We start from the raw sequence: 14038 nt of genomic DNA, 5'->3' as shown, positions 1-14038 counted from the left end.
ATCCTGCTTCTTCAGTGATCTGGGCAGGACTGCGAGAGAGCTTCATTCTTCCCAGAATACTCCTGTTCTCTTTGCCCCACCTCTGCTTCCTGTCTGGTGTTCCTGCCTATACTTCCTGCCTGGCTACCAGCCAATCGGCGTTTATTTAAAACGTAATTGATAAAATGCAGACAATTGTCCTGCACCAACCTATTTGACATACTTTCAGTTTCCCCTTGGAAAACATAATGGGTTTAATTACGTTAGAGATTGGCAGGCACTTGAGCTTCCTGTATCACTCTCCAGGCAAAGCCCAGGAGAAGCCTTTGATACAGACCCCTGTATGTCCTTGTCCAGCCGTGTCAGGGAGGCTGCCTTCACCATCGGAGATGAAGAATAGTGTCCCGATGAACCGTAGGCAGCCTAGCAGACGAGTTTTTCATACAGTGTTAAAGCCTATTCCAACAACTGGAATCAGAACAGTGATACTTAACAAAGGGAAACCAGGAAAAGCAGGAGGAACCAGACACACCTAAACAGTGAGGCCTCCTTTCCTCACTGTTGCGTAGTCTAGGACAGGATTTTACCTGAAGACTGGGGCTGAAGAGGTAGGTAGATTGTAGATGTGTACCAGCAAGAGGAACCTGGTCTTGTTAGCAGCGGATTAGGGCATCAGGGCTAATGTTGGAAGATGGAGCCAGGCAATGCTGTCACCTTGACCTGTTGTTCTCAGTCATTGTCTGGGGGGGAAAAGAGGCCGACCAGAGACCATGGAGGCATAGTCTAGGCATAGACTGCATAGACGGCAGTCCCAAGTGCCACTTTTATACACGTTCATCCTGGGTGCCTTCCATAGACATAAGGTGACACATAGAGAGGAGACAGGGACACCAAACTCTGACATTCACGAGGTATTCATACACAGCGTGGGTGACAAAGAATCTCAGAGGAAATTGTGTTAGTTTTTAATTCCCACACACCACTTTCTCTGTCTTCCTCCACCCTCTCCTGTGTTCTTCTGTGCTTTAAGTCACCTGTGCACCCCTTAGTGACATTAGCTTCCCACAGCCAGTGGCTGTGACCCATAACAATATGCTGTACACATATAATCTGTCTATGTTAAATAAACCATGAGGCTTAACCTCAGCTTGAATAGTAGAATGGAAATGCCGCAACAACAATCAAGAAAGGAGAGGCACATAGAGGTTAGACTCCTGCCCGTGGGCAGGGTATCCGGGCCGTGTAGTGCTGCTGCTAATATTGGCCACCGTTGGCAGGTCTTCATCATCTCGCTGATAGGGGACATCAAGTTTCAGCATTTTAACCCTGTACTCGAGACCTACATATACAAGCACTTCAGCGCCACCCTGGCACATGTGTAAGTATGACTCGGGGCACTGGCGTGTTGTTGGGGTTCTCCCTGGGGCCGGAATGTTGAGAAACGAGGAACCTTCATGCAGTCAGTGTGACTGGAAGGTAGGACCGTGTTCTCAGCGTCTTCATGGAAAGAGGTTGTTTGAATAATGTGAAAATATGTCAGCGGACCGAGGTGTTGGACTCCATTCTTTCCTTCAGGGTTTTCCTTCTTAAAACCCCAGAGCGTGGGCTGGGGAGATGGTACAGTCAGCCAAGTGTTTGCTGTGCGAGGGCCTGGGTTTGATTTCTCAGGACCCACGTGAAAAGCCCAGTATGGTGATGTGTGCCTGCAATCCCAGCCCTGGAGCTGGGGATACAGGAGGATCCTTGGGGCTCGTTGGCTAGCTAGTTCTGTCGTGTTAGTGAGCTCCAGAGAGAAACTGTCTCAAAAATTAAAATGGAGAATGATTAGGGAACACATTTGATGTAGATCTCTGGCTTCAACACATAGATGCTCACACCATCTGTATGTACATACACATGTGCAAATGCATGTATACACGCAAAAGCAAAAGGGCAAAAGCCAAGGGCATCCAGTGGGGAGATGTAGGTAGGTCTAGGGGCTCACCTGTCACCCAGTACTAGACCTACCTGGCATCCACTTGAGTTGTGGGGCTCCAAACTCTAGTTCTCACGCTTGCTGCTTGAATAACGAGAGCTTTACCCACTGAGCCAGCCCCTAGCTCCAGCTCTGTCTTCTCCTGAGCCTTCTTTTCAGTTCCACCAATGGAGACTTGTGCCTCGACGAGTTAATTACTCCTAAGTTTTCCCAGTATTTCCAAGAAGGGAAGTGTGAAAGCTAGACGGATGTGGAAACAAGACAGCAGTTAGTTTGCCTGCCTAGGGCATATGTGAGAGGGTGGACTTGAAAGCTGGGCCTTGTACTTCTCAGTTCACCCCCATCTTTTTCGTGACAATGCTACTTTCTTGCCTTTTTTTTTTTTTAGGAAACTCTCCAAGGTACTGAACTTTTACGTGGCTAATGCTGATGACCCTAGCAAGACGGAATTGCTCTTTGCGGCTTTGAAAGCCTTGAAGTACCTGTTTCGGTTCATCATCCAGTCGCGAGTGCTCTACTTGAGGTAATGGTCCCAGTAACAGGATGCTGCTGGCACTGACCTACATCCCCTTGTTCCTCATGCTCATTGGTATTCAGCTTTGTGAGCAGTTGATGGGTTATAGGATAGACAAAGTTCACATCTCTAGAGGTGGATTAGGAGGTCACTAGAGAATGTAAGGACCATGTGAGATCCTTCTGCATCCAGGACTCATGGTGTAATGGCTCAATAGGCTGCTTGCTCTAACAGTCTTCATTGGTGATGATGGCTGGATGGCTGTCTTAGTTTTTTTGTTTTGTTTTGTTTTGTTTTTCCTGTGAAGAGACACCATGACCACAACAACGCTTATAAATAAAAACATATCATTGAGGTGACTCACTTGTAGTTCAGAGGTGTAGTCCATTATCATCAGGATGAGGAGCATGGCAGCATGCAGGCAGATGTGGTGCTGGATCTGAGACTGCTACATCACAACTCAGAGACCACCGGAAGTTGACCTACACATTGGGCGGTATCCTGAGCATATGAAACCTTCAAGCCCGCCCCCACAATAGGACACACTTCTTCCAACAAGGCCACCCCTCCGAATGGTGCCATTCCTTTTGGGGGGAATTTTTTTTCAAGCCACCCCAGTGACTTTTAGAGACAGGTCATGTGACAAGCCAGGACCTTGGGTCTAACCCATGTGTGGTGGCAGCACTGGGGGAGTTTAATTTATGAGATAATAAACTCTAGCTTTTTAATGATCATCTCACTTCCTGTGTAGAAATGAATTGTGTGAGGCTGAGAATGGAGGTGAGTAGCCCCTGGTAGGCTGCCCACAGGTGAGACAATGACGTTCCACCGCCCATTCAAAGGGAGCGCTCGGTTGATTCTGGAGGAAGAGCTGACTGGATGCTGTAGGACTTAATGGGACAGCAATAGAATGGGAAGGACCCTAGACAACCTTGAGGTTGGGGTGGGCAGTGATAGTGTTTGCTGGAACACGAACTCTTGAGAACTGAACAAAATTAAGTATGTTTTGGTTTTGGTTGATTTTGAGCCATCTTGGGGATTAACTAGGAGATCTTTTCTTTTTGTTCATGTGTGCATGTGGTACACATGTTTCTACATGCATGTGCCACCAGGACATACATATGGAAGCCCGAGGACACTGAGATCTTCTCTATCACTTTCTGCCATATTCCCTTAAGACAGGATGTTATTGAGCCTGGAGCGCACCAGTTTTTGGCAAGCCCTGGTGGTCGTCCTGACTCTGCCCAGGCCTCAGAAGTGGAGTTACAGACTCATGTGGTCAAGCCTGTCTTATTGCATAAGTGCTGGGGATTTGAACTCAGGTCCTCATGGTTACACAGCAAGTGGCTCTTACCCACTAACCTATCTCTACATCCCAAGTCCTTTTCTCATTCTTTCAATGAGTGAATTGAAAACTGCGAATTATCACCTGGCTTAATAATGCTCTCCATGGAGTTCACACTCCCTGGTTACTATGGAGTTCACACTCCTTGGTTACTGTGGAGTTCACACTTCCTGGTTACTATGGAGTTCACACTCCTTGGTTACTATGGAGTTCACACTCCTTGGCTACTATGGAGTTCACACTCCTTGGTTACTATGGAGTTCACACTCCTTGGTTACTATGGAGTTCACACTCCTTGTTTACTATGAAGTTCACACACCTTGGTTACTATGGAGTTCACACTCCTTGGTTACTATGAAGTTCACACACCTTGGTTACTATGGAGTTCACACTTCCTGGTTACTATGGAGTACACACTCTCTGGTTACTGTGGAGTTCACACTCCCTGGTTACTGTGGAGTTCACACTCCCTGGTTACTGTGGAGTTCACACTCCTTGGTTACTGTGGAGTTCACACTCCCTGGTTACTGTGGAGTTCACACTCCCTGGTTACTGTGGAGTTCACACTCCTTGGTTACTGTGGAGTTCACGCTCCTTGGTTACCGTATTCCTTAACCAAGCTGTTGAGGACTAGAAGCAGATTCAGGTTTCCAATTTTGGGAGGATTTTGGAATATTTTAAGGCATAAAATAAGGTCTCTTAGAGGTGGGACCAGAGTCTAAATACGAAGTTCTTCTGTTTCCCGTGTGCCTCCTGCACACGGGGAGGTAGTTTTATACAGTTTCTATTGCATGTACATTGGGACCGACCCCTCATGTGACATCAGAGAGGGAACTTTCTACTCGTGACTTCGTGTTAGCCAGCACTCATTAAAGCTTTGGAGTTTTGGAGAGTTTTTAGATTTTGGATTTGTAGAAAGAAATCAGTCAATGGAAGAAGCTAACATAAATATATATCTCCGGGTACACCTGTGCTCGAGTGTGTTCAAATGTTCTGGATCTGTTAAACCTACCCGTGCGCACTTGGTGGAGTTGCCATCAGTGCCATGCACACATTCTGCCCGTTGGGATGCCTGGGTTTGGGGAAACTAGCCAGAGACATTCTAGTGTGTACTTAGGTAAAACAGCCGGCTTCTGAGTTGGTGGCACACATCTTAGGAAGAAGAGCTGAAACCTTTAATCAAAGCAAATGCTTGTCAGTGATGTTCAGGGCACCTACAGTGGAGCAGGGCAGCAGCAGCCTGGGAGATAGAGTGGAGAAAGTGGGTGACAGCTGGGGTTTGTAGACTAGGTTGGAGGGCTTCCCCACAGTGCCTGCGACCTCAGCTCAGATCAAGGCTCGATGGCATGAGACAGGGGAGAGGAGGGAAGGAGGAAGGATGCTGGAAAGAGGATGTGTGCAAGGCTGGTTTAGATCCCTGCAGAGTCTGCTCTGGAAGCTTATGCCTCCTGTTCTTACTCATGAGCTGAGGAAGGCAGCCATGCCCGCTCACTGGCTTCTTCTGTACAATGACTTTCTGCAATGTCCCTCCCACTAGCAGTGCCCACAAATTTTGCTAGGGCCAAGTACCTCTCCAGGCTTGGGCCCTTCAGACAGCCCCAGTTGGTAGGCCTGGTTAGCCCAGCTTATAGACTGTGTCTTGGGACTTTACCTACACATGACCACTTGGCCATTTTCAGAGTCTTGATGCCTTTGTAGTTTATCGGACTGACTTTTCATCCCCTAAAAACAGTCCCCGGGTGCCCCCACAGCTGTCTCTGCACAGTCAGAGATGGTGGCCAGCAAGGCACTGACCTCTAGTGTTGCTTTTTGAGACCACAAGTCTATTGCACATTTTCTTTCTTACTAGATTTTACGGTCAGAGCGAAGATGGAGATGAATTTAACAACTCGATCCGCCAGTTGTTTCTGGCTTTCAACACGCTGATGGACAGACCACTAGAAGAAGCTGTCAAGATCAAGGTCAGCCTGGTGACCTTGTGGGTGACCCATCGAGGGCCCCTCGTGGAGATGTAACTTGGCAGGAGGGAAAAGTGCAGTATGCTCTTGGAGAACGGAGAAGCATAGTAGAGCGGGCAGAGGTAGAGGAAAAGTGGGTGCGGCTGTGGCTGCTAGATAGTTTGCCGGGCACACATGAAGTTCTGGGTTCAGCCACAGCCCTGCTGAAAACAAACACATGATAAAAGTAGTCACGTCCACATTTTAGCTTTTATCTGCATTTGTATCATAAAATGTCAACTCACCAAAGACAGGCTACCACTTTAGACTCCACTTGAATGGCTGTTAGCAATCCTGCTTGACCCCTTGATTTTTAGCAAACCAATCCCCCTGGGTATCCCAGGTGGCAGTTTCTCTTTTCTGTAAACCCCACTCAACACACACACACACACACACACACACACACACACACACACACACACTCACATACCTCCTTCTAGATGTGCAGAGTCACCAGCATGAAAACTGTGAGCCATGTAATCCTTGAGGGCTCCAGTTTGAAGCCTACCCCTTTCTTGCTCTCCATGGTGACTTTGTGAGAGAAACTTGAATTGCTTCCACCAAAATGTACTGTAAATGTATATAGCCTTTTGGTAGTGAAAACCAGGTCCTGGGCCTCCTGCACTTTTAGAAGGAAGCTTGGGGGAGGTCATTCTCAACAACGCCAGCTTCTCATAGCAAGGGCACCTGCTTCCAGTTTCCCATTTAAACCCCACGTCCTGCCCTTTCCTCCAGAGCTGCAATGGGGTATTCTGGTTTTGTTTGTTTGTTTGTTTGTTTGTTTGTTTTTTCTTGGCACTGATTGCCTCTGTGCTTCTTACAGGGGGCAGCTTTGAAGTATCTCCCTAGCATAATTAATGACGTCAAACTGGTGTTCGATCCCATGGAGCTCAGGTGAGTAGCAGAACACTGTCTGCGTCTCAAAACTGGCAGGAGCAAGCCCGGTGCTGGGCACAACCTGGCTGCTACCCGTGCTTTGCTCGAGCAAGGGTTAAGGGGACACCTGTTTGTGGCCCTTGGGAGAGACTTGCACTCTGTGGGAAAAGAAGCGGTATAAAAGAAAGGAGTCTAGGGATGCAAAGTTTGGAGGTCTTTAGAGAGGAGACCGCTAGAAAAGGCCTTTTGCAGAAGCCGAGACTTGAGGTGGGCCTGGAAAGTGCTGGTATGTGTGGGTGTGCCTGACTCTCAAGGGGCAAAGTCAGTTCGAAGGCAGAACCCTCTGGGGAACAAGATTGTTTCCAGAGACACTCTCAGATTAAGTCTTATGTCACCGTGGGCTTTCCAGGCCCCCTTCTGCTCAGCTCTGAGTGGAGATGTGTGGAAGGGTGTCTTCAGCTCGGCCCAGTGAGCACAATGACCCTGCGGCTTTTCTTCCAGTGTGCTTTTCTGCAAATTCATTCAGAGCATTCCCGACAACCAGCTGGTCCGGCAGAAGCTTAACTGCATGACCAAGATAGTGGAGAGCAGCCTTTTCCAGCAGCCAGGTAAGCCTCCCTCAGAACTGTAGCACTTGGGGAAGGTGTCAGACTCACGGCCCTTGGCCACATGTGTGCCAGAGTGGTTGTCACAAAAAAAGTTTCTGTGTCTGGTACTTCGTTTCTCTATCCTCTGGTCCGTCTAGTTCAAATTAGATTTATTTATTTTGACCGGTGACGCCTCTGTTTAGACTGAATATGGCAGCATGTTTGCAGCACATCTCTGTGATTATTGTTTGCACAAAAGACCGAAAACTGAGTAACAAGTAGGTTTATCAATGAAATTTTACAAATGAGCTCTTACGAAGAGCAAGAGATCTCGTGGTTCCCCCCAGACCAGGCTGACATCTATAACACACAGCACTTGCCTGTGTTTTCTTTCCTTGTTTAATTTGAGTTTGGGTCCAGCAATACCCTTGGCAGGTTGCTGGTTCTTTCTTTTTTAAAATATTTATTTATTTAGTTTTGCTTTTTTTTTTTTTTCAGATAGGGTTTCTCTGTGTAGCCCGGGCTGTCCTGGAACTCACTCTGTAGACCAGGTTGTCCTTGAACTCAGAGATCCACCTACCTCTGCCTCCTGAGGGCTGGGATTAAAGGTGTGTGCCACCACAAATAGCCCATTTTTCTGGGTCTTAAGGACCTCTTGGGAAAGCAGTTTAAGAGACCGAAGTTGGTTTAATCTTTCTTTTTCCTAGTGTGTGTGTGTGTGTGTGTGTGTGTGTGTGTGTGTGTGTGTGTGTAAGTGCCCAAGGAGGTCAGAAGAGGTATCTGATCCCCTCGAACTGAAGTGCGGGGTGGCTGTGGATGCTGGGAATCAGGCTCAGGTCCTCTGGAAGCCAGCAAGTGCTCTTTAACTGCCTAGTCAGTTCTCCAGCCTGGTTTAGTGTCTCTGATAGCCACTATGGTTTCTTTGCTTTTTTACCGAAACAGTTTTCTCTCAGCAGTGTGGACTGACCTCAAACCCTAGATCTTCCTGTCTACCAAGGAGTGCTAGGATTGTATGCGTGCACACACACCACCACCACACCCAGCTAAACAGCTCTTTCCTTTGTATTTTATTTATTTACATTTTATGTGTTGGCAGTGATGGTGGTGGTGGTGGTGGTGTCTGTCCATGCATGCCTCTGTGCACTCCCACACCTGCAGAGAGGTCAGAGGAACTGGTCCGAGTCAGTTCTCTCCTTCCGCTATGTGTGTTCTTGAGATCAAATTCAGGAGCCATCTCGCCGGTCTCTAGTTAGGTAGTTCTGCTTGGAGGAAGCGGCACTACTGCTGAGAGTCTCTTTTGTAGCGTCCGGAGAACCTGGAGTCATCTTAGTAAGGTGCCATCATGGGGGAGAGTCCAGGCGAAGCATGTAGCGAGTGACACTCTCCATAAACCACATGTCCACAAAGACGTGTGCGAAACATGCTAGTGGCACACATAGGAAGCTCTGTGGTCACAGGAATTTGACAACTAATTGTCTCCATCAAGTGCAAACGTTTCTGAGAACATGGCTGACTTGGTTTTTATCTGTTTCCTGTGACCTAGTGCTCATGTTGGCATTAAAACAAACAGACAAAACCCTTGAGGGGTTGATGGTGTAAAGCATGTGCCTAGCGTGTGTAGGGCCATGACTTCAGTCTCTAACCCTAAAAATCAAAAAATAAAAACTTGAAGGCAAAATCAGGAAGGGGGAGCGGGTAGGCTGAGGAGATGGCTCAGTAGTTAAAAGCACTTGCTGCTGTTGTGGAGAACTGAGGTTCAAGTTCAAACACTCACATGGCAGCTCACACTGTCTATAACTCTGTTTCTAGGAGAGGTCCTTCTAGTCTCCGTGGGCTCCTGCATGCATTTGGTATACATGAACTCAAGAAAACACACACACACACACACACACACACACACAACGTATATATTAAAATTTTTGATTATTAAAAGCTGGAGAAATTGTTATATAATTTACCCACTGTTAGGGCTTAAGCAGTTGTCTCGGCCGTCGAGGGAGAGGTCCTCCATCAGTCCCCAGCACTGGAAAAAGAAGACATGTGGCCAGTGCTCGCATCTGCCTGTGGTGGGAGTTCCTTAAACTATGAATTCCAGGGACAAGGTTGAAGCGGCACGCCTAAGTCCACGAGCTCTGTTGGCTATGCTGACCTCAGGGGGTTCAGAGACAAGTATAATTGCAGAGGGGCTTTCGGGGGCTTGAAGTAGCCATGCACAAGCCATGTGTGAGCCGTTTTCTGTTGTTCTTCAGAGTGCAGGGAGGTGCTGCTGCCACTGCTGACTGACCAGCTCAGTGGCCAGCTGGACGACCACTCGAGCAAACCCGACCACGAGGCGAGCTCCCATCTTCTAAGCAACATCCTGGAGGTCCTGGACAGGAAGGATGTGGTGAGTGCAGTGATCCTCTATGACCTGAGCCTCTGCTGGTCCCTTTGCAACCAACAGGAAACTCTGTGGCCTTCGCCATCCCAGGCAGTATAGAAACACTGAAGTAGCAGAGTGAGCTGTGTCCTTTTAGAATGGACTAAACATGCCGTACCTCACATTAGGTTGAGATACAAGCAAATAACTTAGTGCAAGGGACCTCACTGGGCTGATTTCCCAGTTGGCTTACCACTGACGTCATTGGCAGTGGACTCTTAAGTTGGTCAGGTGTAGTAGTGCACACTTTAATCCCAGCATGAAGCAAAAGGTAGGCAGATCTCTGAGGTTGAGGCCAAGCTGATCCTGCCTAGTGAGTTCCAGACCAGACAGGGCTACTTGGTAAGACTCCATCTCAGAAACCAAACAAACAAAGAAACAAATCTCTATGTTCACGGGCTGGGGAGAAGACTTTGTGGGTAAAGAGCTGGCTATGCAAACATGAGTTTAGATTTCCCAGCACACATGTAAAATCTGAGCATGATTACACGTATGTACATGTAACCGCAGCACTGTCATGTAAAGACGGGCATACCACCGGGGCCCACTAGCCAGCCAGTCTAGGCAAAATAGTGATCTGTAGATCCGATGGGAGACCCTGACTCAGCAAATAAGGCAGTGGGAAAGAGAAAGGCACTGACCGCTACATGCACACACACCCACATAGGCACACACACACACTCATGCATACACACCCACTAAGATGATTTTCCTGCAGAAACCTCTTGAGCCTCTGACTTGGCGTATCTTCTCCTGGACAGTGTTGCCGTCTCTATAGCCCATTAGTAATGTTTATATTTTTGGTGTTCTCTGTGAACTAGCCCCCAGCCCCACCTCTTGAATACAGGAGCTGACCCTGACTGGATTTCCTGTGTGCTATGTTCAGGCCCCAGTAGCAAGTCTGGGAAACTTCACAGAGTATTGTTCTCTTGAGCATCAGTGGTACAGAAGACAGAGACTCTCACCCCAAATGCCAGGCTGCATTCCCTATGGTGGTTGCTGGGGGCCGAGGTTCCCACAGGGTAGAGCCCCACTTGTCCTATTTGGCCTGTGCCTCTCAGCAGTGTCTTTAGATTCCATTCTGCCAGGGAACACAAAAGATAATTCATTTTGCCTCACAGCCAGCTCTGACTTTACTTGACTAGGTCAACCATGGCTCAATTGCCCACCTATTCCAGCTTGTCATTCCTGTGGGTACTTTTATATTTCTGCTATGCCAGTCTGGGCCCCAGAAGCATGTGAGAATACCATTATTTTTTCTGATTAAGCCCTAAATGTATCTTTTCCCTATCTTTGAGCCCCAGTAGTTGACATACTGTTTGTACAGTTCATTCGATATTTATTCATGATAGATAACCTTCCCCTTTTTATCTTTAGACACACCTCTAGATATCACATTGTAAAGTTGAAAACATTTTCCCATAGTGCTGTGTTTGGGGATTTGGTTCCTAACCAAGAACTTGGTAGTGGATAAAAATTGTGACCAATCAGTCATTTTAGATAGATAGATAGATAGATAGATAGATAGATAGATAGATAGATAGATAGATATTTTTTAAAAGTATAACTCTTACCATGGCAGCTCATGAAACCCTGCACAGGTTCAAACCAGACAGGGTCCCGGTACTGAGAGGGCAAATGGGCTCCCACTCTTAACCAAAGAAACTGTATTTGATAGCATTGGCAAAGGGTAAATGGATGCCCTGAAGCTGAGTAAGTGTCATGTCAACCCCAGGAAGGGAAAGGATTGAAGCGTGTCCATGTATTCAGCGCTGTTTTGCATTAATACAGTTGAGCCCACTAAGAGCACTGTTACCTCCCTTTATTCTAAGTTCTGAAAACTAAGGGTTGGCTAAGTAGAATAAAGGCTTAGAGTCACATGTGACTGTTGGGACATTAAGTCCTAGCGCAATGATGCCCCATCTTCTGTAACACCACAGAGGAGAGAGCCTTAACAGACCGTTAGTTCCTGGAAGTTCTAGAAGCTGGAAGTCTCAGGTCAGGGCGTCAGTATGGCTGAGCTCCAGTGAGGACACTCTTGAAGATTTGTGGCTGACCTCTCCTGTGTGCTGTTGTGTTCTCTACTCCATGAATACATGAAGCAACAGGCAGAGAATATACGAGCAAATGCACACCCACCCCCTTGGTGTCTCTTCTAATAAGGACTCTTAATAGAGTCAGATTAGGACCCCACCCTTGTGACTTTAATTACCTTTCAGAGAACCTCTAATATCATAGGGTGTTAGGGCTTTAATATTTGTATTAAGAAGGAGTCACAAACATTGATTGCACAACAAATCCCTGGCCTTGGGTTTTGTGTTATTGAGGGGGGATTCTTTTTGTTTGACTTTTGATGTGCTTCTTCCGCTTTTCGTGACTGTGCCTGACTGCCCGGGGTATCCCTTATCTGCTCTGCAGCATTAGCTGGGGATGGTGTCGCAGCTGTGTTTCTCTTGCAGGGCCCCACGTCAGCACATGTGCAGCTGATCATGGAGAGGCTGCTGAGAAGGATCAACCGGACCGTGATTGGGATGAGCCGGCAGTCCCCCCATATTGTGAGTCTACTGACAGCCCACACTGCAGGCACAAGGTTTCATCCGTTCCATCGGTGGCTCGACACTGAACCCACGTTGACCCCCATGTCACAATTCTAAGTCCTAAGCATTTCTTAGCTTCTACACGAGCCTTCTACCCCAGGTTGGATTGGATTTCCTTCAGGAAAACCAACTGCCGACCTTTTAGTTCCAAGGAAAAGGGCAGACATCATCAAGAATTTGTGATCAGTGTGTTTTTCGGAAGGCCGATATCCTATCCATTATGCTTAAACAGTTGCAATTAAGGCTGAAATTGAGGCCAGAATAATGACAAAAAGCTAAATAGTGTCATGATTAAAGTGATAAAACTTCTATTGATTACACTGAAAGCTGAGGTTATATTTTAATTAGAGAACTGTTCTGTTGGTCCGAAGAATGATGTAGGAAAGCCTTGATTTTGATTTTGAATGGTTGACTTATTAAAAATAAGTAGCAAGTAGCAGGTAGTGAAAAGCAGCAGACAGATAGCAAGACATCGTTAAACCAGGAAGTTCCAGCATCCAACAGAGGCAACTGGAGTGATCCAATTGAGAGAGCAAACCAAGCTAACATCAAATGCGAGGCTCCCGTGCACCCAGCGGCTACTAGCTGCTGAAGTTGAGGCAGACAGCTGGAGCTCCACAAGAGACTGAGCTTTCTCCCCAGGGCTGATCTTCCGGCTTCCCGTTTCCCCTGTAGGCACTTCTACCACCTGTTCTCAAGGGCACAGCGTTCTTTTATAAGTTACAGTTGTTTGTGTGTGCCATCATGCACTCATGGAGGTCAGAGAACAACCTTCAGAGTCTCTTCTTCCATTCTGAGTCCCAGGGATCAAACTGAGGCCATCAGGCTTGGCAGCGAGCGCCTTTTCTGGCTGAGCCATCTCACCAGCCCAAGGATATAAGGTTCTCAGAAACCTTAGCTGTTTGTTGTTTATCTTTCTCCTGGCACAGAATTGGGAGCATGGGCAACCCACCCCAGGTAAAAGGGTTTTGGGAGAACATTTGCAACCAGCAGGCCAGAGTCTAGTCAGTGTTGTGTGTTCATGGGGACATCTCAGTGTCCAGTGTGGTGTTTGGCTCATCTTACAGAATTGCCCCTTTTAACTGAAATGACCAGTGTTTCTTTGAAACCTGGAAAGGTTAACTGAGAAGCCAACAGACTTGAGGAGCCCTTTACTAACTAGGTGGGTTAGAAATAAGTACATTAAGTGGCCTTTCTGCCAAGTGGTAGCTGCGCTTTAAATATTTAGAGGAAAATTCTCATTCACCGTGTTATGGTCACCCCAGCATGAGCACAGAAATCAGTGAGATACATATAATGAGCAGTCAAGTGTAAGTAATAACTTATCACCTTCTAAAAGAATAATTAAAATCATATTAGATTCCTATAATTGAATATGTGTATATCTATGTATGTCTATGCATGCGCATATGTTTATATGTTTGTGCCTGTGTATGTATCTCTTCCTAAGTAAGACAGAACCAAGGGAGTTTACAGGTAGAATTTTGACTATATGATAAAGAAACTGTAGAGTTTTTTGAATTAATATAACTTGAAAAGCAAACGAATAGTTTAGAAAAAATTATTTGTCTTTCCTTTGGTGCTATACCTTCAAGATAAATGTCAAATGAAATGAAACATTCTATGTGAAAAACTAAATACTAGATCAGCCTGAATAAAACATAAATGGGTATGTGCCTGGTCCTCTAAGGAAAGGGTTCTTGAGTTTCCAAATATTAAAAAGAAGAAAAACTGGATTTTTTTCTGCTA

At 46.7% G+C, this 14038-nt stretch overlaps 1 protein-coding gene across 1 annotated transcript in view; it reads left to right on the top strand.

Moving 5' to 3' along the window:
* Window positions 1–14038, top strand: part of Dock5 (dedicator of cytokinesis 5) — a 182989-nt gene that overhangs the window by 121858 nt on the left and 47093 nt on the right. The window contains exons 21-27 of the mRNA XM_048422301.3: window positions 1257–1357; window positions 2343–2477; window positions 5663–5774; window positions 6634–6704; window positions 7188–7294; window positions 9523–9659; window positions 12152–12247. Coding sequence (XP_048278258.3) covers window positions 1257–1357; window positions 2343–2477; window positions 5663–5774; window positions 6634–6704; window positions 7188–7294; window positions 9523–9659; window positions 12152–12247 — 759 coding nt within the window. The remainder of the gene's footprint in view (window positions 1–1256; window positions 1358–2342; window positions 2478–5662; window positions 5775–6633; window positions 6705–7187; window positions 7295–9522; window positions 9660–12151; window positions 12248–14038) is intronic.

Source organism: Myodes glareolus, chromosome 12 (assembly GCF_982192425.1).
Source record: "Myodes glareolus chromosome 12, mMyoGla1.1, whole genome shotgun sequence".
Taxonomy (NCBI): Eukaryota; Metazoa; Chordata; class Mammalia; order Rodentia; family Cricetidae; genus Myodes; species Myodes glareolus.
Note: the sequence above shows the minus strand (reverse complement) of the source record. Positions and strands in the feature narration are given on the sequence as shown.